At 36.1% G+C, this 27,192-nt stretch overlaps 1 protein-coding gene across 10 annotated transcripts in view; it reads right to left on the reverse strand.

The window, feature by feature from the left end:
- Nucleotides 1–15,754: 15,754 nt before the first annotated feature.
- LOC145293304 (harmonin-like) overlaps nt 15,755–27,192 on the reverse strand; it is a 293,814-nt gene continuing 282,376 nt past the window's right edge. For all 10 annotated transcript variants that reach the window (XM_080139944.1, XM_080139937.1, XM_080139942.1 and 7 more), the window contains 3 exons: nt 26,053–26,162; nt 19,352–19,407; nt 15,755–15,946 (listed from right to left, as the gene is read on the reverse strand). In XM_080139944.1, the coding sequence (XP_079996070.1) occupies nt 15,934–15,946; nt 19,352–19,407; nt 26,053–26,162 (179 nt within the window). In that variant the 3' untranslated portion in view covers nt 15,755–15,933. The remainder of the gene's footprint in view (nt 15,947–19,351; nt 19,408–26,052; nt 26,163–27,192) is intronic.

Consider the following 27,192-nt stretch of genomic DNA (forward strand, 5'->3'; position numbering starts at 1 on the left):
GCCCACATACACAAACATTCAGATATCCAGTTCGGTTCGGCATGGTTGTCTTCTATTGCTGATACGCTGTCTTAAAAAGTCACTACTTCGCAGGCTAGGGGATGACTGCTCCTCTTGATGGGGCTTGATGAAGTCACTCTCCATGGCAGTGAAAGGGGCACTACTACGGTAGGAAGAGATTACTGTGATCCGGTATCTAGTGAGGAGAATATGTTGTTTTCGGTTCATTTCTGTTGAATTATGTAGTCCCTTATGATGTGGTAAAGATGAATCGATCAGAAGAACAGAAGAAAACTTAAAACCGGATTTGTCTTCAAAGGGAGGGTTTCTTGACGGTTAGAGCCGAGGTCTGTGTGATGTATATCTTTTCTTTTTCCTTTACCAATTGTCTGTACTTAAATTCTCTGCGAATCTTAAAGATCTTTAAACGCCTTCCATCCCAGCTTTCGTGAAGTAAATGTGTGACAATGATTCACAGAGAATTCTGTAACCAGAGTTCACATGAGAACGGAGCTTGAGAATACTTAACCTAGCAAATCACCGACTTGCCAAACTACCAGAGAGAGGTCTGCATGAGTTCCTGCCCGGTTGGGGGGGGGGGTAAAGCAATGGAACGATCAAAAACTTTGAGTAAGGACACTGAACCGGTTGTGTGTGCAATGTCTGCATTCTTTATTTTTCTCTGTTTTAATTTTACGAAGTTGATTTACATATTGTTTGGATGTTCAGAAAATGTGCCGAACTCATCCGATGAACTGATGCACTGTCATATGGAAGTCAAAAGTAACGTTAGAAGTTCTGCAGACAAGTGTGATATTTTATTCTTCTTTTATACTCGCTTCGTTTCATCGTTGCCGTTTCATCTGTGGTTGCTATAGAGAAAAGAAATTAAAACTGTAAAGTTTACAATTAAATTTATTGTTCGGCGGAATACTCCAAAAACAATTTTCGAAGTCCTTATTCCGCGGAGTTTCGAAACGTTCAAATTGTTGCTTGAGGAATATACATATGCGTTTGTTGAGTAGTGAAAACCACCAAATACAAATGTTATTCCTCAGAAATTTTAGTAATTATAATATCTTTAATTTAAAAAAAATACTTTTTCGCATTAAATAACTGGTTTTTTATTGTTTCTATTAACATATGTTCTATCTCTAATACTGTAGCGAGGAAAAGCTGGATATAATCGACCTACGTTGTTAGAATCTTGTTGGTTATTTTCCTTAACTTTAATATTTAAACCATATGGGTAAATTACTCACATTTTTTTTTTATGACGTCTTCCGTATCTTTAGTATATCTCCTGAACTATGATACTTTTACATTTTTCAATAGTTTGTACAGAAAAAGACTGACTACATGTTTTTTTAAAAAGTGTTTAATAATATGGATACAACCGTTAATACTAGTTCTATGCAAATTCATGCGTTTATTCAGAGGCATTACGGTTTCCCCAACGTATTATAGATTACAATCTTTACAGAACAACAGGTAAACTAAATTTTGTGATTTAAATGACAAATCTTTACGCACAGCATAAATTATGATTTATATTCTTTATACATTATAAGAATATCACATGTATGTATGTATGTATGTATTTATGTATGTATGTATGTATGTATGTTTGTATATATGTATCTATTTATGTATGTATGTATTTATGTATGTATGTATGTATTTATGCATGTATGTATATGTATGTATGTTTGTATGTATGTATTTATGTATGTATGTATGTTTGTATGTATGTATGTATGTATGTATGTATGTATGTATGTATGAGCTCAAGGATTGGTGTGGGCGTGTGTTAAAAGCACACAAATGCTCACGTGCACGTCATGAGTTCTGCTACGCTAACGGGGCTCTGGTGAATGGCGAGTGTTCAGCGCCAGAAAACGGAATCCCCACTGCCTTGTGGGATAAGGTTTTTGAACCAAAGGTTAAGGGTGAGGTAACCCTGACAGAAACCTCCAGAGAAGCTTAGGCTCTGTTGACTGCGGCATTCATGACCCACCGGCGTGTGGACCATGCTCTGGTGCCCAGCTACCTAAGTCCCAGTCATGGGCAAATGATATTAGCGGGGTAGAAGGAGCTCCTGTAAGGAGGCAATCCTTCTAGGAGAGGACAACTCTTACGAGAAATCTGTGATCAAAGGAATTACCAGTCATCTTGCAATGGCTTGTCACTGGGTTATTGTTGCTGAGACTTAGAGAGTGGCACTCGTGTCGTACAAGCGTTTGTCACTTTAATACAACGATGTACAGATGTTACTTGAGATTTATCTTTTATCTTTTTCTATCTTATCTTTATCTATCATTTATTTCTATTGCAAGTCCTATGGCCATGGAGGGGTGGCAACGTGTACATACTTGACCAGTTGGAGGTACACAGTCACAAATCTGCACAGAAGCGACAGGAACCCTATCTTAACATCATTGTTGTGCCTTCACATGACAGAGGCTAACTCCTATTCAGGGAGAGCTCACCCAGTGTCTTGGGAAAGTGCGAGAAAAGGTGCACTAAAAATTGTCTGTCATTCTATCACTGGTTAGTTTCCTGCGGCTAACGGTGGTTCATGTAAGCAGAAAGAAAACAAAAATGTATCTCCAAAAAGGAGTAAAATTCAATTTATGCTGTTGGAAAGTACGCACTCTTCTTGATAAAGCATCATCCAACCGTCCAGAGCACAGGACAGCACTTGTCACTGCAGAGCTACGGAGACTTGACATATGCTCTGTCAGAGACCCGTCTCTCAGGAGAATATCAAATGACAAAGGTATCATCAGGCTACACTCTATTCTGAATTGGTAAACCGGAGAGTATCCATAGAAATGGTGGAGTCGGTTTTGTGATTAAAACCGCCTTGGTTGATACTATGGAATTTCCTTCCAGTATTTGTGATCGCATCATGAAACTTTGTGTTCCTCTCTCACACAGCAGATTCATCATTATTCTTTCGGTCTATACCCCAACCCTTCAAGCGAATGAAGATGACATCTTGTGTTTCTATGAGTCTCTGCGCTCTGTTGTTGCATCTACACCAATCAATTAAAAACTTGTTATTCTTGTTGATTTCAATGCCCGTGTTGGGAAAGACTATGAGACCTGGAGTCTTCTTGGCCGCTATGGTATCGGTACCATGAATGCTAATGGCCTTATTCTACTAGAGCTGTGTTCAGAATTTAATCTGTAACACTTTTTTTCGCCGTAAATTGAAGCACAAAGCTACTTGAATACACCCACGTTCAAAGCATGGTCACCTAATTGACTTCATCATGACTCGAAAACGTGACCTTCGAGATGCATATAGTTTTGGTGTCATGCGCAGTACTGAATGTGACACCGACTACAAGTTGGCGAGAGGAAAGTTTAATTTACAAATCTGTAAGAAAATTCGTCATACTGATGTTAAGGTGCCTAGCCGTATTGATGTCGCCAAGTTAAAGTTGCCTGAAGTTCAAAAGAGTATGGCGGAAAAGCTCGATAATCTTGCATTTGATGGTACATTGGTGAATTTTAAGACTCAGGTTTATTCTGCTGGTGCTGAAGTTCTTGGTTGCAAGAAGGATAAGAACAAGGACTGGTTTGACGACAACAATCTTGAAATTAATCAGTTGATGATGAATAAACAGACAATTTATGAATCTTTACTTCGTGAAGATCATTCTGATCATACAACTAATTTGCGACAATACAAAGAGGTCAAAGCCGCATTGCAACGTGAGCTAAGAAAAATGAAAAACCAATGGTGGATGAATATAATGGAGCAGATCCAAAAGGCGTTTGACATAATTCGAAGGAATTTTATGAACTCCTACTCCTGCCCCAAGTATTTGCTCCTCCTACTTCTTCAATATCTCCCCTGATGTCGAAAGATGGTTCTGCTGTTATTAAGGATCCAGAAAATATCTTGAAAATCTGGCAAGAGCACTTTACTGATGTGTTTCACAATCCCTCAGCAGTAGATGCTGATGCAATTGATAGCCTACCACAATGTGATATCATATTCAGAATGGATCGTTTGCCTAATCTGGTTGAGGTGCAGTTGGCTATCGCACAAATCAGCAGTGGCAAGGCACCTGGTTTGGATGGTGTTCCGGTGGAGCTTCTTAAGATTGGAGGTGCGAATATTTCTAATGCTATCCTTAGTTTTGTTGAGGAAATCTGGGAAGGTGCTCCTGTTCCACAGGATTGGATTGATGGTGTCTTGGTGACCCTGTTTAAAGGCAAGGGCGAAGAATATTTGTGATCACTACCGTGGGATTATGCTTTTGGAAGCTGCTGAGAAAGTTCTTGCATGACTTCTATTAAGCAGGTTACTGGAGGATGTTTGTCCTAATGCTATTCCAGAGTCACAAAGTGGCTTTAGGTCTGGCAGAGGAACTATGGATATGATTTTTTTAGCCGGCAAGTCCAGGAGAAATGTATTGAACAACAGATACCACTGTATCAAGTGTTTGTGGATCTAACCAAAGCATTTGACACCATTAACAGGGATGCTCTCTGGTTAATCTTAGAGAAAGTAGGGTGTCCTCCGACCTTTGTTAGAATATTCAAGGAACTGCACAGGGACATGAAAGCTCGAGTCTCGTTTAATGTTTCCGGGATTGTGATTGGGGTGTCATGTTAAAGTTTTGAACCACAGGTCGCATTTTTAATCTTAGAAGATTTAATGCCAAATCCAAGCTGCATCATGTCTTGGTCAAGGAGTTACTGTATGCAGACGATGCTGTTTTTTTTTTTTGTCGCACACTGAGACTGATATGCAGCATATAATGGATAGCTTTGCTGACTCTTGCACTGCCTTTGGTCTGAGAATCAGTCTGTCTAAAACAAAGGTGATGTTCACTCCTGCACAGGGCCAGTCATATGTGGAGCCGAACATCATGGTCTGTGGTGCTAAACTGGGAGTAGTCGATTCATTTGTGTACCTTGGTAGTTCTCTGTTGAGGGATGGCTGTCTCGATACTGAAATCCACAGGCGAATTCAGAAGGCATCTGTAGCTTTTGGAAGGTTGGAGAAAAGAGTGTGGTCTGATCGTGGCATCACAGACAGGACTAAGATCTGCGTTTACAAGACCTGTGTGCTAACCACACTGTTGTATTCATCGGAGACATGGACATTGCATCAAAGGCACATTAAATGGCTTGAACGATTTCACCAAAAATGCTTGAGACGTATCTAAAGCATCAAGTGGTAAGAACAAGTACCTGATACTGAAGTCCTTGTGAGAGCATGTTGCTCTAGTGTTGAGACCCTTGTAATCAGATCTCACATGCGTTGAGTGGGCTACTTGGTTCGAATGAAAAATTGTAGGCTGCCAAAACAAATTTTTTACGGGGAGCTGGAAAATGGCAAGCGCCTTCAATTCAAGTCTAGGAATAAGTTCAGATACTCTACAAAGAATAATTTGAAAGTCTTACAAATCGACATCAACACATGGGAAGAACTTACTCTGCAAAGGCCGAAGTGGCGAAAGCTTGTACGTGAAAGTGGTGATGCTCTAGAGAAAAGAAAACAGGTCCACAGCAATCTGAAGTGAGAGCTTTGCAAAAGTTTAATTGATGGTCTTAACCATGACACAGAGCTGGAAATGCCACACTTGTGAACGAATGCTTTTGTCAAAAGCTGGCTACGTCAACCACCTTAAGTCGAACAAAACTCCTGTTCAGATCAACTTTGCACCTATTAGTCCGAACTAAACGATCTGTTTAACATGCAGCAAAGTTTGCAAGTCTACTGCTGGTTTGGGAAGACATGTGATTGTTCATAGGAATACCCTTCAACCTTCAGAGGAAGTCAACTCGATGGAAATTGCTCAATTTGTATGTCACATCTACTTCAAGATGTGCAAATCTGGGAGTGCAGAGTCATCTGAGATGGCATGGACGACAAGATTGGGAGAACTCAATGTGATGGCGATCATCTGGAAAGATGCAGCAATCATCATCATGTATGTATGTATGTATGTATGTATGTATGTATGTATGTCAAGTTAAGAATGTATTCATAGTATAACACTCCAGAAAATATCAACAGAATTTATAGAATAGTGCTCAATAGTAAATAGAGCTGCTTCTATTAATATTTATTTCTACAGAGATGTACACTGGCATGAAAATGTTTCGATCTGTAGTTATTTATTATTATTATTATTATTCTCTTTGTGGGAAAAAGTCTGTATTATTATTATTATTATTATTATTATTATTATCATCATTATTATTATTATTATTATTATTATTAATTTAACTAATATTAATATTATTATTGGCTCACATGGAGCTTTCACACAAGTCATCAAACAATCTGATTGGAGACCTGTGGTGTTCTCTGGAAGCTGAATGACAACAAGTGTCCCCAGACATACAGCTCTCTCCTCCTCCTTCAATAGCATTTGCAAATAAATTTGCATCATCGCAACAGCCACTTATGATTGATTTCTCGCTGGCAGTGGCCATTGTTTATACTGGAATTTGAGTGGCACTAAGCCTCCCCAAGATTCCAGTTCTGTTCACACTTGTCCAGCGGAGGTTTGGCCAGTGCTCCCTCCTCGGTCTTTCCATCTTCCTTGACCCTTCTCGGCTCTTTGGTATCACTTTTTTATTGGAGGGAGCGGTGGTGAAACAATGGAGAGGATGCACGATGGGGGTGTAGAACCTGTAGATCTGCAGCTTCGGTGTTCTTCATTCCCTGTAATGCTTCTTCGTTATATTGTCTTGTGTTATTCTCCGCATTCAAGGGGGTTCCTTAATATTTCAGCCATCTTCATTATCATTAGGCGTTGTATTTTTGCAGTTATTCCTCTGATTCTAATGTTTGCCATTCTTTTTTCCAGGTTTTTCGCTAGTGCTCCTACTATTATCAGTACTATTTTGATTTTCTTCATCATCCAAATCCCTTTTAACTCTCTGGCTAGCTCTGTGTATTTGCTTCGTTTTTCCTTTTCTGTCATACTCACCCTGTGGTCAGCTGGGACAGCAAAGTCTATGATTTGACAGGATTTTTCTTTCTTGTTAATTATTACGACATCAGGTCTTCTTGCTTGGATGGGTTTGTCCGTCTGTATGTCCATGTCCCATAAGATTTTGTGGTTCTCGTTTTCGAGTGCTGTTGCGGGTTTATACTTGTACCATTTGTCTGTACGTTCAAAATGCAGTCGTTTGCACAATTCCCAGTAAATCACCCTCCCCACTTGGTCATGCTTGTTTTTGTATTCCTTTTGGGTCAGTTTGCTGCATTCACTTACTATATGGTTTATCGTTTCGTCTCTTTGTCCACAGAGTCTGCATTTGCTGTTTTCTTGTGTTTTATCGACCCTTGCTTTGATATGGTTGGTTCTTATCGAGTTATCTTGTGCTGCAGTTATTAGAGATTCAGTTTCTCAGTTTATATGTCCTTTTCACATCCATGTCCAGGTGTTTTCGTTATTCTCATGTTTTGTCATTCTTATGAATCTTCCGTGGAGTTGTTTCTTTTCCCATTTCTCTTTTCTCGTTTTGTCATTTGTCTCTCTGTTTTCTGATTTGTTGGTTTTCTCCGTGTCTTTCGCTGCCATAATAATCCTTTCAGTATTTTGCATTATGTATTTTTTAAGTTCTTTTTTGTGTCCTTCACACATTCTTCTTTACAGATCAGTCCTCTCCCGCCGTCTTTCCTTTTCACGTAGAGTCTGTCAATATCGTCCTTTGGGTGTAATGCATTATGCATCGTCATGAGTTTCCTGGTTTTCTGGTCGAGCTGTCTCAGTTCTTCTTTTGTCCATCCTATAAACGGTTCAGAGTATCTCACTAGTGATACTGCCCATGTATTTATACCTTTTATTAGGTTTCTGCTATATAATTTCGTTTCCAGGAGTTTTCTTGTTCTCCTGAGGTATTCCTTTCCAATTTTCTCTTTCATTTCTGTTGCTCTGATGGTGTCCGTTTCCAGAATTCCCAAGTATTTATAGTCGTCTTGTTCCCCTAGTGCCCTCATTTCTGTTTGGTTGGGTAATTCCATGCCTTCTGTCGTTTCCAGTTTTTCCTTTTTAATAACTAGTAGTGCGCACTTTTCCATTCCAAATTCCATTTGGATATCTTGGCTGAAATCCTGGTAGTGTTAATTAGTGTCTCTAGCTCCTTTTCGGTCCTTGCAAAAAGTTTCAGATCGTCCATGTACATCAGGTGGTTCATTTTTTTCTTCTGTATTGGAGAACTTGTATCCGGCTTGGCACTTTCTCAGAATACTATTCAAGGGCATCATGTCTATGATGAACAGTAATGATGATAGTGAGTCTCCTTGGAAGATGCCTCTTCGTATGTTAATTTCTGTTATGTGTTGTCCATCAGCTGTCAGTTCCAGTCTCCATGTTTTCATTGCATTTTTTATTACATTGGTGATCCCGCTTGGTATTTTATACATTTTAGGCATTCTATTATCTATGCTTGGGGGATCCTGCCATACGCTTTTTTGTAGTCGATCCATGCCATGGCTAAATATTTCTTCCTCCTTTTTACCTCCTTTAGGATCTTTTGATCTATATATAGCAGATCATGTGTTTCTCTTTTCCCTTTTTGGCATCCTTTCTGTTCCTCGGGGATGAGTCCACAGTTATTCAGTGAGTGGTAGATTTGTTTCCTCAGTTGTGCTGTCATATCTTCAACATGGTGTGTAGGCACGTGATTGGCCTATAATTGCTGGGACGGTTCCTTTCTCCGTGTCCTTCTGTAGCAGTGTGGTTCTACCTTTTGTCATCCAGTCTGCCACGTTTGCTTCCTGTATACAACTTCTCAGGTTTTGGGCTAGCCTTTCGTGTAAGGTTGTGAATTTTTTGGACCAGTATGCATGTATCTCGTTGTGCTCTGGTGCTCTCCAGTTTGCAATTTTTCCTATGGTTTGCTTTAGGGGTTCCTTGCTGATTTCATTCTCTGTTCCTTCTTCGATTTGTTGTAACTCTTCTTTCATGTCTTTCAGCCATTCTATTGTGATCTCGTCGCTCTTATCATTATTATTATTATTATTATTATTATTATTATTATTATTATTATTATTATTAATTTAATATTAATTTAAAATTATGTTTGCTTCGATAGAAATTAAGAATAAATAAACAAATGGCAATAAATAAGTTTTAAAAAATTTTAATTTAAAAATAAAATATAAACAATCTTTGCACCCCATTCTTCCTTAAATTTTTTTTCCTTTTCTTCTACCTTTGCACTGATCAATCCATTGTATAAACTAATAGATTCTTAACCAAAAACACAAAATAGATCATTTTATTAACTGGCTTTTAATCGAAAGTAGAAAATGCATTGTGGATGTGCTATCTGCAGCCCCCGTTACTCTCTCTTCTCTCTACTTATCCCTCAGTCCTGTATTCTAGATTTCGCGCAAACAGTCACCAGAGATGTCAGAAATTTCTATATCTCTCCTTGTGGCCATGTCACTTGTAAGTTTCTGGAGGTAAACGTTTTATCTGGGCTGATGTTATCCGCCTGATAGTCAGAGACCCGAAACTTGGATTAACTACTCAGGAGGCTGTCCTGTCAGCAGGTGCAAAGTACTGGGGCTGCTGTATTGCCATTTGGTGAATGGATTCTGGACCATGCGGTAGTTTCTGGTGGGGCCTCTCGATGCCATACTAGTGGGTAATTGTTATGGCTTTACCTTATGTTCTACAAAAAAAAAAAAATTCTTCATTTCTTTTTCTCTCTTACTTTCCCTCTCCGCCCTGCTCTAATCAAGTCTGTCGACCTATTCCACAAATCCCAAAACTCCATCATGAAAAGTCTCCAGAAAAAATACACGATTAAACCCAGATCTCTAACTTCCAATGGAGACCCCCCACTAACATGTCTCCTTCTCCAACATCAGGGGCCTATGTTCTAACCTTCCAGAGGTTAAAACCCAATTACAGGAGACTAAACCAGACCTATTTTTCCTAAGCAAAACTGGTATTGGACCGACTATTACCCTAGAAGAGTTCGTAATTAAAAGAATACTCTAGATTAACTTCCGAATCTGACCCCCAGATCGCTATAGGCATGGAATATGTGCCTACATTAAAGAGGGCTTTCCATGTGGTAGGGACATCTCCAAAGAAGATCATAACTTACCGTGCTTCTGGGTTGCACTTACTCACACTACTGCGTTTATATTTGCTTTCTATCACCCCACAAAAATGGAGTTAATACCTTTAAAAGTAAGAACTTGTTTACGTTGGACTTGAAGAAAGCAGGTAAACGGAACAGAGTTTCACAGGTGTGCAGTTCTAAGAAAGAGCTTTGTTCATGGAATCTACGTTTAGGTTTAGGCACAGATAAAAAGTGAGGGAAATTATTAATAATATTTTCAGCCAAACGAGTGTTTCTCATGAATGTTTGGCGAGGGGGGGACCATAGAATGGAGCTCAGACGAGCACTTGCCATGAAAATAACGATAAAACAGAGACAGGCTCGCAAAAGTCTATTCTGAACTCTGTCAAGACAAGATAAGGTCTTTCTAGCAGCTCCTGCCCAGATGTGACAGCAACACTCCATCCTTGAACGTACCTGGCTTTTACATAGGTAGAGTATTGCATCAGCAGGTAGATATCTACTGGATCGATAGAAAGATCCATCATTTTTCCAGCAACCTTGGCAACAGATTTGATGTATGCATTCCATTTTAGGTTGAGAGTAAAGGTCGAACATGAAGTCTCCCCAAGATGAGAGCGATTCATTTCAACTGATGCCAGATGGGGATCAGAGCGTTGATGATGTAAAGATACAAGCTCAAGCCCAGAGGAGAGAGAATCAGAGAGAACCTGGTCGTTTACGGCCTTTGATGTGCTCCCATAGATGGTAGTGTCGCCAGCAAAAATGCCTATGAATGATCTAAGGATGTGATTTGGAAGATCATTAATGTAGATCAGGAAGAGAGTTGGACCCAGGATGAACTGCTGAGGGACTCCAGCGTTAATACTATAAGCTTCTGATTTCTGTCCATCAGCCACTACTCTTTAATGATTTAATAATTGAAAAGACATTTCCAGTTATACCATAGTTAGAGATCTTGTGAAGTAAACCTTTATGCCATACTCTAGCAAAGGCCTTTGATATGTCAAGAGCAATTGCCCTAGAAAATAAGCCTCCGTCGAGAGATTCACTAATCTTATGAGAAATAATTGTAAGCACATCTACTGTAGATCTAGGAGAACCATATTGCATGTCACTAAGAAGGTTATTTTTGCTGAAGTGGTTGACTACTTCTTTAACACAGATTCAAGCAACTTACTCCTGACACACAAGAGACTTATTGGTTTGTACTGAGAGAGGGATGACCGATTACCTGAATTCTTAAATACAGGGCATACTGATGAGATTTTCCAGGGTGTTGGGAAGCAATTCTCCTTAAGACAGCGCTTAAACCGCTTTGTAAGTATGGTAGCTACTTCTGGTTGAAGCTTTTTGAGCACTATAATTGGAATACTGGAATCAAGGTTTTTGATTAGCTTGGCAACATCACACACATATATTTGTATGTCGCATAGCATGCTTTCTGAGACAGGAGGAAATACGGGGGGGGTGCAGCATTGGTCACATAGGGTAGAATTTGCTGCAAAGTTCTTTGCAAAGATTTTAGCTTTGTCCGATGCTGACAGGATCACCTCAGGCCCATTGATGATAGTTGGGATAGAGCACACGCTTCTGTTCAGGGTCCTGTTTGCTATTTGCCAAAATTGGTGGGAACCAAGCCGCTGTTCGGCCAGTTTGGACTTGACGGACTGAGCATACAACTTTCTCGCGTTCTTCCTTCAGTGGTTACTGGCAGTTCTGAAAGTGGTTTTAGTAGAATGGTTTATAAATTTCCAGATTTAATAGTGATCCCCAGAGTCTAATTCATTTGTTTTATTATTCAGTTACTTTAAACAAACATACAAGAGTTCATTTGCATATTCTCTTTGTAAACGTTTTCGCATCTATTCGTTAAACGTCTATTTTTCTTCTCATAAGTAGTTTACACTTGATTATTAAAGACAAGGTTTTTCAATTTCGTTGGCACCAATTAAACACTGATGTCTGTCATCGGCTTCTTCTGAAATAATTAATGGTTTATGATACTAGTTTGGCCGCAAGTGAAAAATATATATGGGAATCTTGCAATAAGTTTATCGAAAACTTGCGTGAAATATATAAATGAAAGGAATTTCGGAATTTTCTAAATTATAAAAGAGATTATACGTACATTTAAACTTATACACCCACCAAGAAGAATAAGATTCGGGTATTTGTTGAACTAACAGAACCAAAAAGAGATGAAAAATAAATATGAAACCTTAGACAAGATTAAAAACTTGAAATGATTATCATTTTACGTTAAATTTATGGGCGAAACTCATTTCCTATTTGAAATTCTTAAATAATTTTTTCCTGTCACTATCTAAGAAAAAGTAATCTCATTTTGGGGGAGTGATTTAGCTAGTTGCTGCTGCTGCTGCTATTATTATAATTATAATTATTTACTCACTAGGAGTAGTTACACAGGCCATCATCAAAGATATCTCCCTGAGAACAGCTTGTGGTGTTCTCTGGAATCTGAGTGACAGCAAGTCTCTCCAGATTTCCAGTACTCTCCCCCTCCTTCAATAACCTTTGCAAAAGAATTTATGCTATCACAACAGCTGCTCACCATTGATTTCTCGTCGGTAGCGACCACTGGAATGTGGGTGGCAATAAACCTCGTCAAGATCCCGGTCCTCTTTGCACTAAACCATTGGAAGTTTGGCTAGTGCTTTCTCTCCTCGATCTTTCTATCCTCCTTGACCCTCATTTATTTGGTGTGGTGTCAGTTTATGGTGATACACACTAAACAAAAAAAAAACAACAACAAAAAACAAAGTGAGGTATATTACTGTTATACCGTCGATTCCATGTAATGTTCCTTTGCATTTTCAGCTGTAATCGTTTCAATTTGTGTTTGTAGTTCATGTGTGTTAGTCTCCACATTCAGGTATCCTCCTTAATAATATTTCTGCAGTTTTTTTTTATTGTTATCCGTTGTATCTTCTCATCATCATCATCATCATCATCATCATCATCATCATCATCATCATTATTATTATTATTATCATCATTATTATTATTATTATTATTATTATTATTATTATTATCATTATTATTATTATTATTATTATTATTATCATTATCATTATTATTATTATTATTATTATTATTTGTATCTTGTTTTTTCTTTTTACGGTAATGCAAATCAGTCTAATAATCGACCCAGGTCAAGAGTCCTGAAATACTGGTGAAGCCGGGCAGACATGATCTTTTTTATTCTTTAATTATCATTGGTGTGCCCGGGTGACGGCAAAAGACTCTGCTGAGAGAAAGATTGGATTTGTGAATTTCATTGTTTTATGAAAAGCGACAACTCAATGTCACTTTGAGAAAATATGTAACAAAAACCTAATTTTGTTTTCAATGTAAACAAATGATGACTCAAGGTTTGAGGAGAGATGTTAAGCCTTTGAGTACGATTACTCTGATTATGGGCTTGATCCCAGCGGTCGTGAGAAAAGTGCCCGCAAATCCACTGGTGCACTCGTAGAGGAGAGAACCTCCCTGGAGGTGACGTAACTGGATACGGTTGGCCCATGGACTAACCCTGGCCTCATCCTTTCCCTGGGTATATGAATGGGACGCAGAGTCGAAGCCGTCAGTTGGAACAAAGTTAGAGCAGAGTTGAAGCTGAAATTGGAGTCCGAGTTGTCGAGAGTCTAAGACTGTATCTCAACTTGTAAAGAGTCGCCACACCCCTCTCTTCCTGCATCATCCCCACCGCAATACCGAGAGAAATCAACCTATTGACTCAGCGAAGTCTGTCAAAATCATCATTGAACTATAGACAATTGTATATAACAATATATTTGTATATCTTATGGGTCACACTTTGATTCCATGACCGAGGATTGACTCTTACGTGACAAAGAGGTCTCTGTAGAAGGGATCCCTTCACAAGAGAATAGTTAATAGAGACCCCTCCAAATGTGAAGAATGGTTTTTTAAATAGTAACATTATTATGTACAAACTCATTCGAACGTTGTTAAGTATTCTGTTCCCACGTTGTTTTCTTATTCTATGTAAAAATCATTGATTCTTTTTCATTCATAAATGTTCATAAAATTTTCAAATTTTTATGTTGCTTTGACTTTGTAACCTCGTGGGGATGTTATGCTCTCTAATCTCCCTCTCTTTACAGCCCCTCTCTTACAATTGTTGTTAGTATTTCTTGTTATTTATCATATTTTGCTATCTCTTTTGCTTAGACTGCGCATTGACATGAGCAGTTTTGTGAGCCTTACTACTTCCGCTTGGCTCATGACAAATTGAAAGTGTGTGTTTTGTTTATGACATCATTACTAGATTGCTACACAGAGTTAAGCTCCTTCTATCTGGCTTGGGTTTTCAACAGAGCCACTCCTTTTCCTAGATATATTGCCTTCACCATAGCTGGAGAACTCGATCAACCTCCTGCAAGGTGACTCTTAACAATATCAGAGGAAGGGTAATAGGATGCGTTGGTGCAAATCAGGAATGTTCATCTAGCTGAAGTATTGTATATACGTGCTTACTTGAATGCATACGAGGCCTAGTATTCCCAAATGGTCACCCATCTGGTATTGGCTAGGCTCAACGTTCACTTAACTTTGATAATCTAACGAGAACCAGTGTGTAAATGTGATTATGCCGTGTATGGGTGCTCTACTCGACTATAATATATGGATGTGCCTGAAAAACATTCACAGCAAAAACTCGTCTAGCTGTTGCCACTGCAAACATGCTTTCTGTTCTTCATGTATATACCTGGAATCAAACAGAACTTCTATGAGTATGTGTATTCCATTCAGAGGAGACTAGGGGGTACCCGGCGTTGCCCGGATGTTTGGAGGTGTAAAAGAAAAGAAAGGTGTTAGTAGGGAGGGAGGCTCGAACCTGTGACAAACTCGAAGGCGGAAAAGAAAGTGAAAGAAAACGTGACATCGTGACATCGTACTGCTATGCTATGAGGCCATAGGAAGTGAAAAGCGTTGCTAAGTGAATACACAGGTGCAGGAATGAAGGTTGGCTGAAGGCCAGTTCAGTTTTCCACTGTTTCATTTATTTGTGTCCTCATGATGTTGGGGAAACCAAGCTCCCCCGAAAAGTGAATAGCAGTTGTTTGATATGAAGCTGATATCGATCGAAGGCCAGTGAGCTGATTTGATTCGATTCAGTTTTGCTTTATTTATACGAAAAAGACAAGCAAACACTGGAAACCAGGTTTTTTTCCCAATTCAAAATAAATGTAGAGACGACGACCATTTGCAAAACGTAGATATTACAATCTAGGGAGTATATAAAAAGTTGTAAAACAGAGTACCCCCCTCCCCGAGACCCCCTCCCCTAGTCTTTGCTGGACATACAAAAACGTGCACGGCCATTTTCCTTTTATATATATAGATGACACACAGCATCTAGTGTTTCCAAATGGTCTCCCGTCTGGTATTAACCAAATTCAACGTTGCTTAACTTCGGTGAGACATCTAAAAGACGATTAGAAACTTAAACGTAATCAAAGAAAATGCCATTAGTGCATCTTAACAATACTAACCTTCCCTGCTTTCTCTTCATTAAGGTATCAAAAGGCGAACTCTTTCGGAGCTTGATAAATCATAACAATAGCAATTACAATGATGACCACAACAAAGACAATCTTACAAAAGAAAACAAAAAATCAAGTCAATTCTCTGGAATGTTTATTATTTTTAGAAATAGTTGTTGCTGTTGCTGTTGTTGTTGTTGTTGTTGTTGTTGTTGTTGTTGTTGTTGTTGCTGTTGTTGTTGTAAATGCTGGATGGACCAGGAATCTTTCCACTTTGTCGTTCGTAAAGATAGTCTTCCTTATGATTTGCAATCAGTTAAAAATAAGTTCTGGAAAAGATAAAATATTATTCATTACTCGCAAACACATGCATTATCTACCACAGAATATTCATTAAATAAAATAATACTTAAAATTTTAGCAGCGAATGTTAGGTATCAACCTAAAAAATAATAAGGTATTTTCCCTTGGAGTTCAGTAAAAGTGATCGCTCTTGATAAAAGAACGGAGTCAGCCATGACAGTTTGAAAGGAAAAGAACAACATCTTGCATCATAGACTACCTTACCATTTAATCTGTAAGTTGGTAAATAAATTTTTGGATCATTACACTTCATTGCATTTTTCAGTTAGTATTAAACCAATAACACTATCATCAAGACCTTGCCTTCATGAAAAACATGTATACAAGTACAACACACACACACACACACGCACACACACACGCACACACACATATATATATAAATATATATGACTACTTCATTTAATCACATAAATTAATATACGAAAGTACAGATTTATGCGTAAACTTTAAGTATTTACTTCAACAGTTCTCAATACGTAGGTAGATCTAGATAGTAAGTAGTAAGTTATAAAATACATATGGCAATTAAGCTACACAGAATATTCCGCATTTCATCCACGCTAGGATGCATGAGCCTGATGAATCCTAGAGTGGATGAAATGCAGAATATTCTGTGTAGCTTAATTGCCATATATATTTTATAACTTACTACTTACTATAAATATATATATAAATAAATAAATATGAAAATATAATATATATATATATATATATATATATATATATATATATATATATATATATATATATCTTAGTGAGTTAGAAGAAGAGAGTAAGTTCAATTCTATAAGAGAAGACTTATCGGGATAACATAAAGCTCCACAAGTTTCATTGGAGGTTATATAGGAAACAATAGGAATAAAAATGAAGTCACAAAAACTATATATTGGTAAATATAGAATGGTTCATTTATTCAATAAGGGTATACACACATTTAGTTGGGGAATAGAGGGGACTCTTTATGCCAAGGCATTTCGAAGCCTAATGCTTCTCATCAGAAGAGTAGAGAAGATGCTGGGTAACATAATGGGGGTGCGACGTCTAGCGTGGGATTCATCAGGAACGAAATAAATCAATAGAATTATTGATAATGTTGGGGTGGGGGAGTTATATCCAATTCTAAGATAAAGGGGGAGCGTATTATATAGAGTGTAATGTAAAAAGGTGTATAGGGTCTCTATGATAGTTTTAAATGTATTTAGTATATGTCTTAAGGCTTAGGGCGAGGTATAGTGTGGATGGGTGGTAATTCTATATTTCACTCTTTGTGTATACCAATCGTTTTTCTTCCTGTGTGTAAAATAGAACAAAAGAACATATATACAAAGCAATAACAGTATAGTTACATACCAAGATGCAAATATTTATTTTCCATAAAAGAACAGCTCCTCCAGCATATTAGAATTTCGGTACATATTTTACAGATCCGTGTTGCAGAAACAAACGGTTGTTATTATGCCAATACCGTATCTTTTCATGCATATACTCTTCAGAAAAATTAGAAATTCTTTTCTTAGATAGAAAAAATGCATTCTCTGTATCAATGGTGCAAGAAGAAAAAAGTTCAAAGAAGACTCGAGAGTATCTATTTGTAGCATTATATTAGAATGTACACAGGCGGTAAAAATAAAGTCCGCACTTGTCATTTTTTTCAAAAACTGCAAATTTAAGCTAAATTTAATGTAACTGTTTAAACAAACTATACCTCATTTGATCGGCCTTTTATTCTTCTATAATTTTATCTGTTTATATTTGACTGTTAATTGAAATATTCTAGTGTTCACGTCAATTTAAAAAAGTAACTTCAAATCGAGGAGGCAAAAAGAAAGTCCATACAGTTGAAATGTTATTTAAATGTAATTTTAGGACATTAATGCCACACAAATACAAAAGGAACATAATGAACGAGTAAATATTTAGAAGCATAGGCCTTCTGCGATTGTACAGCCTGCAATCTTTTGGGAATTCCTTGAATTAGACTGCGATAATACTCTGGGGAAAAAGCATCCTTTCTTTTTCTTTATTTTTTGTCCAAAGTTCTTCCAAATTTGAAATTTTATCATTGTGTAGTTGTTGCTTGATAGTTTTCGATAGGATTGAGGTCTGGAGATTGTGCAGGCCAATCCAAACACGGAATATCATGCTCTTCCAGGAACGTCTTGACATTGCCAGCTGTGTGAATGGGAACATTATCCTGTATCATCCAAATTCCAACCAAAGTAGGGTAGAAAATGCTCAATCAACATATTAATGTACTTGGTCGAATTAATTCGACATTGTAAGCGAACTATAGGCCCTGAACCATTGGTACTAATAATGCCCCACACCAAAACTGAACCTCCACCACCTTACAGCGTTGAAACTGAGCTCCTAGGATTAAATTCTTCATCTTTCCTCCGACGGACGTACTGCCTACCATCACTGCCTAGCCTAATGAACTTTCTTTCGTCACTAAAAAGCACTTTTGACCAGTATGATGAGTCATGATCTTCATTGCATCTGACGAAGTCCAGACGACACTTTCTTTTCTTTACAAAATCATTGGCTTGCGTCTTGCAACATATGCTCACAAATTAAATTCCTTTAATCTGTTTTCGACAGTAGAAACAGAGCTCTTTTTAACAAGATGGCAATGTTGTTGGATATTGGGAGCCGTTTCAAATCTGTTTCTTAGACTGCGAATCTTGATAGCATTGCCTTCTCCGTTAGAAGTAACACTAGTACGACGAGATTTAGGGGCATCACGAACACTGCCGGTGTTTTGGTGATTTTGCATAGTCTTTCGTACCGTTTTCTCATCAAATTTCAATCTGCGGTCAATTTCTCGATTGGATAAATCAGAAAGGTGAAGACTAATGAGCTTCTGATGATCACTAAGAGAAAGTCGTTGCATATAGACTAAATGCTACGTTGTATAACCTGGAACAACAATTACGATTATAGATGTTTTGTCGCCTGTTGGTGGATATTTTTAACTGATTTAGAGGCGATAATTTAAGCTGGTTGTAAGCGAATTTGTTCCTGCTGACTTTTTATTTGCCTCCTCAAGTTGAAGTTATTTTTTTAAATTGACGTGAACACTAGAAAATTTCAATTAAAAGTCAAATATGAACAGGTAAAATTGTAAAGAAATAAAAGGCGAATCAAATGAGGTATAGGTTGTTTAAATAGTTACATAAAATTTAGCTTAAATTTGCAGTTTTTTGAAAAAATGACAAGTGCGGACTTTCTTTTTGCCGGCACTCTTACTATACTGTTATTCTTATACGTGCGTGTGTGTGTGTGTGCGTGTGTGTGCGTGTGTGTGTGTGCGTGCGTGTGTGTGTGAGTGTGTGTGTGTGTTAGGAATAAAAACGATTATTACTTACGCTTCTTCCTCATAATATTTGGGTGGTGCGACAGCAATAATGAATTTTACCAATTCCTGTGAATTAAAATAAAAATTATATATAACAAAAATGATAATACAATTTCAATTTCATAAGTAGGGCCGATGGAAATTCAACAAAGAAAATCCGTTATCATCTTACCTACTTCTTTCATATTAAATATTCAAAGATGAAAGCAGCAATTAAAAAACATCAATATATATATATGAAAATATTTTAGATTAGTATCACGAAATGTTGTGAAAATGGCAATTCAAGATTGAATTCATACGAAACTGAAAACTTTTTTGGTCCCCCGACAACATTGGGGGGTGGATTTGTAAATTCCCCCTTGTCTGTTCGTCCGTTCGTCTTTCCGCACTTTTCTCAATAACTATGCCTTGGAATTTTTTAAAATTTTGCACAAACATTAAACATGATATGAGTAAAAAAGTAACAAAACGGATTTTCCGGAAAAACTACAGTTGCCCCCTCCCCCAGGGGTTCCTTTCGGGTTAAAATGGCTAAAAATTTACACTTGTATGCTTATTAAAAAAAAAAATGATGCCTTGGATTTTTATAAAACTTTCTGAAAACTTGTAACTGATTTCTACATAATTTTATTTGTCTAATACTTCGCGATAACTCTTGGGTGTGCCCCAGGAGCTCTTTTAGGGCTAATAAAACACTCCATTTTTGTCACTATTTTACCATATTTGTCCAAAATTTTCTGTGTATGTCTATTTAGCAGTTTTGTATGGTGCTGAACTCAAATTTAAATATGTTAAGGCCTTGGAGACTTTTGGGGCTAAATGGGTGTGGGGGGGCGATCAAATGATGGGCTTAGTCATTTCTTTTTTGCATGGTATAGAACTCAAATTTACATGTTAAGGCCTAAAACTGCACTGTTTATTCATTTTCACCAGGATTTGACGCCCCCTGGGGACTTTTGGGGCTAAATGGGGGGGGGGGAACAAATGCTGAACTTAGTCATTTTTTTATGCCTCGTTCACTGTGCATTCACGGGGGACCATGCATGCTTCACTTGTTTTTATTTCTAAAACATCCTTTCTATTTGATTTCAAGTTCTACATTATTTAAATATGTTTATAGGAAAAATATGTTTATTCCATTATATTTCACCCTTTATTCATACCAATCCATTTACTTATGAAGCTCGATGTATTTTTAATATAACTACAGAGCATATACAAATAAATGAGAGAAAGTTCATATTCCAAAATGTTGTTCATCTTACCGTTTATTTCTTTCAGCATGTTCAAATGTTTTAATTCTTAACAGCACTTGTGATTTTTTTTCTGTGCTACGAAACAGGTGCTGTCAAGAATTGAACATTTTAACATACTGAAAGAAATAAACGGTAATATGAACGACATCTTGGGATTTGAAATATAGACTTTTTATCATTTATATCTATACTGGCAGTGATATCCGGCGTTGCCCGGGTCCACATAAAGTTCCATTTGGACACACCTGCTATACTAAGGATGTTGAACACTTTTTTTTATTGCTACATGCCAATTCCATCATGAGCAACGTCGATACCCCAACAACAATTTAAAAAATAATAGATACGCTATTCTCAGGATATTGAGCACTTTTTAATGATTATATATCATTTCAAGCAAATTTCTGTAATACTAACTCAGTCTAGAAAAATTTCTGTACACGGTTTTTGCAACATTTATATAGCCTTACTGTCCGTAAATTTCATTTTTACATAAAAAAAATTGAAAATAAAACAAAATATAATTCAATTTTAAAAATAAGAAAATAAAAAGTTTTTAGCCAAAATAAGCGTTTTTATGTTTTTAAAATGATTATCATTTATTGTGTTTTTAAAAAAAAAAAAAAAAATTACCCGTGCTGGGCGCGAACTGCAGAACTAATGCTGTAAGCCAATACTGTATCCATTAGTCCCAAATCGGATCAACGTTATGACGTTGCAAATTCATTGTATTCAAAAGCAAATAAAACGGTTCAACTTGAGCAACGAATTACCAAGCAGTTACGATGTAAAAAGAAAATGTGTGATTTACGTAACCTCGAAATAAGAAAAAAAAAATACTCCCACTCCTATCCGAGTATATGAACGAAGGAAGCTTTGGTAACTGCACTTAAATGTAACAATTTCAAAAACAAAAGATACTAAAAAAACGGATAAAAACACGAAAATGTAATCACCCCAAAAAGAAATAACTGACCTCCCCAACAAAATTGCCTCTGAGATGGGTATATATGCTGATGACACCACACTCTATAACAGGCACGACAGGAAAACAAACGAACACATATCTAAAGAAATGGCAGAAACACTAGAGGATGACCTCCAATCTGCAGTGGAATGAAGACAAAAATGGATGGTCACATTCAATGCTGCCAAGACTAAACTTGTTTCATTCAATAATTACAAGAAACCTTCTCTACCACCAACAGCAATGGCCAAAGAATCTTTATCTGAAAGTACATCTTTTAAACTCCTCAGCCTAACGTTCACAGGAAACATGAGTTGGAACAATTACATTGCCAGGACCGCTGCGAAGAAGGTAGGCTCTCTCTACCGTGCTAGAAAGCTACTAATGCCCGAAAGTATCCTGTACCTCTATAAGGCCACCATTCGCCCATGTATGGAGTATTGTTGTCATATTTAGGCTGGTGCATCTGCTACTAGTCTCTCACTCCTAGACAAGGTTCAAAAGAGAGTTGCAAATCAGATAGGTCCTGAACTGGCATCTAAGCTTCAGCCTCTGTCCCACCAACGAAATGTTGCATCCCTCTGCCTGTTCTACAAGTATTTTAATGGTGAATGCTCTGACGAACTGCAGACACTTGATCCCTCACGATGTAAACACCCTCGACAAACCCGACAGGCAGCTAAATCTCACCCCAAACAGTAGAGATCCCTAGATGTAAAAGATCTTTCTAATCCAGTAGTTTCTTCCCCAGAACCGCTAGACTTTGGAATTCCCTTCCAGGTCCCTGCTTCCCCAACTGTATTGACATGCAGAAGTTCAAGTGTAATGTGAACCTACATCTTGCTGCCCAACTCCCTACATAGTACCCCAGTAGTTGTTACCCCTGCACTGTGCCTTGTTTGGGGTGAAAATGTAAAAAAAACAAAACAAAAAAAAACCCTCCTCCATCAGATATTTCAGCAGAAGGGGTACAAGGGAAAGAAGCTATTCTCAGGATATTGAGCACTTTTTGATGACTCTATACTAGTTTAAGCGGATTTCACAAATGCTGCTTCAGTCTAGAAAGATTTCTTTGTACAATCCGTTACAACGGGCGTGTTACTTTAGTCTTTAAATTTCATTTTTTATAATGAAAAACTTAAAAATAAAACAAGCTGAAAACAATTCAATTTTTAAATAACAAAATAAAATAAGTTTTAATCAAAACAAACGTTTTTATGTTTTAAAAATGATTGCTTAACACTTATTGCTAGGTCTATGACAACAGCATATTCTTTTCATTGTGTTGACTCTCTAGTATATACCCGACACAGTTAGACACAGTTAATCAACCGAGAACCACATCAGTCTATATAAAAGCACATAAGATATCAACGGATATACACTCGAGAGTCAAAACAATGAAAAGAATATGCTGTTGTCCTAGCCCTACTTATTGTGTAATATGTTTCCTTGAAAGATAGGAGAGAAAAAAACTTTAAAATAAAGCAAACTGAAATTAATTCAATTTTATAAATAAAAAGTTAAAAATAATTATTTTTAGAATACATTGTAGCTTACATTGCACTGTAGAGAACCTACTGTTAATTTTATGAAATTATTTTTTATATATAATGGCTTGAATTAAAGTTTAAAATACAAAAGTCAAGTATTATGATACAATTGTGCTCTAAACAGAAACATTCATTTCGAATGCGCCCCTGTCATATCAAAGAACTTACTATTGATTTTATATGCATGGCTTTACTGCTTGTGCGATGATAATGGCTTGAATTTAAGTTTAAAATGAAAAAGTCAACTATCATGGTGAAATTGTGCTTTCAAAAGAAAGATTCATTTCAAACATGCGCCTCTGTTATATCAAAGAACCTATTGTTGATTTTACATGTCGAGCCTTGTGTGGCAATAAAACTTCTCAAATGCACTTGTGATGTTAGGCTGTATAAAGGGTTAACTTTGGTCAAAATCGCCTGTTCCTTCTTTCAGTGGATTATTTCGATTATCGATACTTATCGAAGACATTCCGATAAAAACCCTATCTAAGAACACTGCCAGGCACATAAAGTACTGTCGTGAGAAATTTCATAGCAATCGGACGAGCCGTTTTCGATTCCATAGAGAACGAACTCACACACAGAGACATACACAAAAAGTTATTTTATATATATATATATATATATATATATATATATATATATATATATATATATATATATATATATATCATATGCTAGAACGTTTTCATCTTAAATTCTATGCAATTATGCAGAATGTAAAAACCAAGCATAAATAGAATTCAGAGTAATATTAAAATTAAACCAATCATCTCTTAAGAAACCATGAAAAATGAAAAATTAATTAATCAACGCTCGTTTTTCAAGGGAATATGCAAATTAGTTAACCTTCACGTAATTGCTCGCATATCCATGACTGAGTATATTAAGAAGTTCGTTTTAATAACTTTTGATTGGTTTAGTTGTTTTTGTTTTACGGCATATCAACCCTTTTCAGGTCATTTAATGTGAATCCAGTTATTTTGAAGAAAAATTTTTTAATAGAATATATATATATATTTTTTTTCAAGTCGGTTTCTATTAAACCCATAGTTAGGACCCTAACAGGTACAACCACTCCAGGTCAGAGTGGACCTTGGAGCAATGGTAATTAAAGGGTGGTTCTACACTCCCCAAAGCCTGCAAGCTGGGGCGTCACCATCGGATATAGTTTAAGGTCATATTCAGGACAAATAATTTTTGACTAGAAAATGTAGGCTTTTAATATCAATGTCAGAGCAAGAAAAAAAAAACTTAACTTTCTAGGTATATAGATAAGCATTTTAAAAGATGCAGAGAATGAAGGAGTTAAACATGTTTGTTTTTTTTAATAAGACTAACGGAACTCTTTAGTCTTTGTTTTTTATTTTTGTTTTGTGAATTGATAAAAAATTGCTATGACCAAATGAATCCACAAACGATCTGCGAATGTGGAGAGGTTGACCATACGATGCAATACTGGTTTGACAGACTGGAGTTATGATTCTGCCACAGGATATTGCATGAGAGAACCAGTTCTGTTTTCCGTTTAGGCTAATGACGTCAGAGTAAACAAACGTGCTTTTCGAGGCTCACCACTCCTGTGAGAGTCGAGCGAGAACCTACAGCTGATCCAGATGTACAATGTTGTAAATTTCTGGGTAAAATAAAACCCCGTAAGCAACTAACGGCTTTTTTTGTTTGTTTTTAGTTCCTCCCATTATTACAACGTATGAAGAAGAAGGAAAAGAGAAAAAGAAGCTGAGGAACAAGTATAAACGAACACTGTATGCATTTTCTGCACATGCCGCGATCGTTCACTCGTTGTGCCGGTCAAAAGTCGTTTAATTCAGACATCGGTCACAATGTAAGCCATGTAGTGTCAGTCAGTTTTGCAGCAACCCCCCCCCCCGATTAAAACCACAACTCCAGTTTATAAATAATAGTAGTTTATTTATTACAATAACACTGCTATGATCATGTGAAGTTATAAAACTCACCATACAATTTGAAAAATACTATACTATGCAATACTGCCTTGTTTGCTCTCTACTGCCCAACGAGTGAAACTTGAAAGATTTTGCAAGATACAACAATAATACAAATGACTTTGTAATACAGTGAAAAACTATTGCATGACCACATGCTTCAAAGGCATGCAAAGAAAGAGACTTGTGTCCCTACATGTACAGATGTTTATTTCCGATGGAATAGAAATTATTTCTGAACAAAAAAAAAAAAAAACTATTAAGACATCGGTTAGATATTTCCTTTATTTAATGAGAAATTAAAATTCAGTACTTGTGAAGATGCAAGTAGAAATACGAAAAATAATGAAAGCGTTCCTTAGAAGTCTTACTCAACAAAAAAAAACCCGAAACACACGATGAGGCATTCTTGGATTCTCCTTATATTAATTTGTTCTGATAAAACTTGATATTGCAGGTCGTACATATTCGGAATTAATTGTCATATAAATATTTCATATTTATACGATGTTAGGTGCTATAAGTGCCGTTAGCTTCTCCGGTTGGAAGTTTACCAGGTCGTTTAAATGGCTTTCTCTTTATTAAGATGCTGGGCATACATAGTATGATAGATGAAGAAAAATTCAAAATTCAAACTACATACTATAATGACTTATCTATGGATCTATTTCCTTAACTATGAGTTGATTCTAACTAACTTCAGAATGCTACAAGAGGTACAAGCACATCTAGCTATCCAAACCTTTCTTGTTTTTGTTCTAAAACGCAACTGTTCAAACTGTTCAAAAATAAAATCGTTTTTATGTCACATGACCAAACTGACCAATCACACTTCTACTCTTGTATAGATAGTGTGACATCTGAGCATGGAATCAGACTTTGTTAATTAAACCTAATTGGACTTAAAGCGTTGGCAAATCATACACTTAATTTCGAAAGCATATTACTGCTAAGTGACAACTTACCCCCGTTTTCTTTTCGGCAAGATCCAAGACATTTTCAGCCTGAATTAAAGGTACATCAATTAATTTGATATTGTCGGCCATCATCAACTGATCACCCACGTGAATGCCTCCTGTCGAAATAAAAGAAAAATCAATTTTTATCGTTCGAAATCAAAATCAATTTTCATCGTTTGAAATTAAAATCAATTTTTATCGTTTGAAATTAAAATCAATTTTTATCGTTTGAAATTAAAATCAATTTTTATCGTTTGAAATTAAAATCAGTTTTTATCGTTTGAAATTAAAATCAATTTTTATCGTTTGAAATTAAAATCAATTTTTATCGTTTGAAATTAAAATCTATTTTTATCGTTTGAAATTAAAATCAATTTTTATCGTTTGAAATTAAAATCAATTTTTATCGTTTGAAATTAAAATCTATTTTTATCGTTTGAAATTAAAATCTATTTTTATCGTTTGAAATTAAAATCAATTTTTATCGTTTGAAATTAAAATCAATTTTTATCGTTTGAAATTAAAATCAGTTTTTATCGTTTGAAATTAAAATCAATTTTTATCGTTTGAAATTAAAATCAGTTTTTATCGTTTGAAATAAAAATAAGTTTTTATCGTTTGAAATAAAAATAAGTTTTTATCGTTTGAAATTAAAATCAATTTTTATCGTTTGAAATTAAAATCAATTTTTATCGTTTGAAATTAAAATCAATTTTTATCGTTTGAAATTAAAATCAGTTTTTATCATTTGAAATTAAAATCAGTTTTTATCGTTTGAAATTAAAATCAATTTTTATCGTTTGAAATTAAAATCAATTTTTATCGTTTGAAATAAAAATAAGTTTTTATCGTTTGAAATTAAAATCAATTTTTATCGTTTGAAATTAAAATCAATTTTTATCGTTTGAAATTAAAATCAGTTTTTATCGTTTTAAATTAAAATCAATTTTTATCGTTTGAAATAAAAATAAGTTTTTATCGTTTGAAATAAAAATAAGTTTTTATCGTTTGAAATTAAAATCAATTTGTATCGTTTGAAATTAAAATCAATTTTTATCGTTTGAAATTAAAATCAATTTTTATCGTTTGAAATTAAAATCAGTTTTTATCGTTTGAAATTAAAATCAGTTTTTATCGTTTGAAATT

The sequence above is a fragment of the Euprymna scolopes genome, chromosome 14 (genome assembly GCF_053919585.1).
Source record: "Euprymna scolopes isolate OS-2025 chromosome 14, ASM5391958v1, whole genome shotgun sequence".
Lineage (NCBI taxonomy): Eukaryota > Metazoa > Mollusca > Cephalopoda > Sepiida > Sepiolidae > Euprymna > Euprymna scolopes.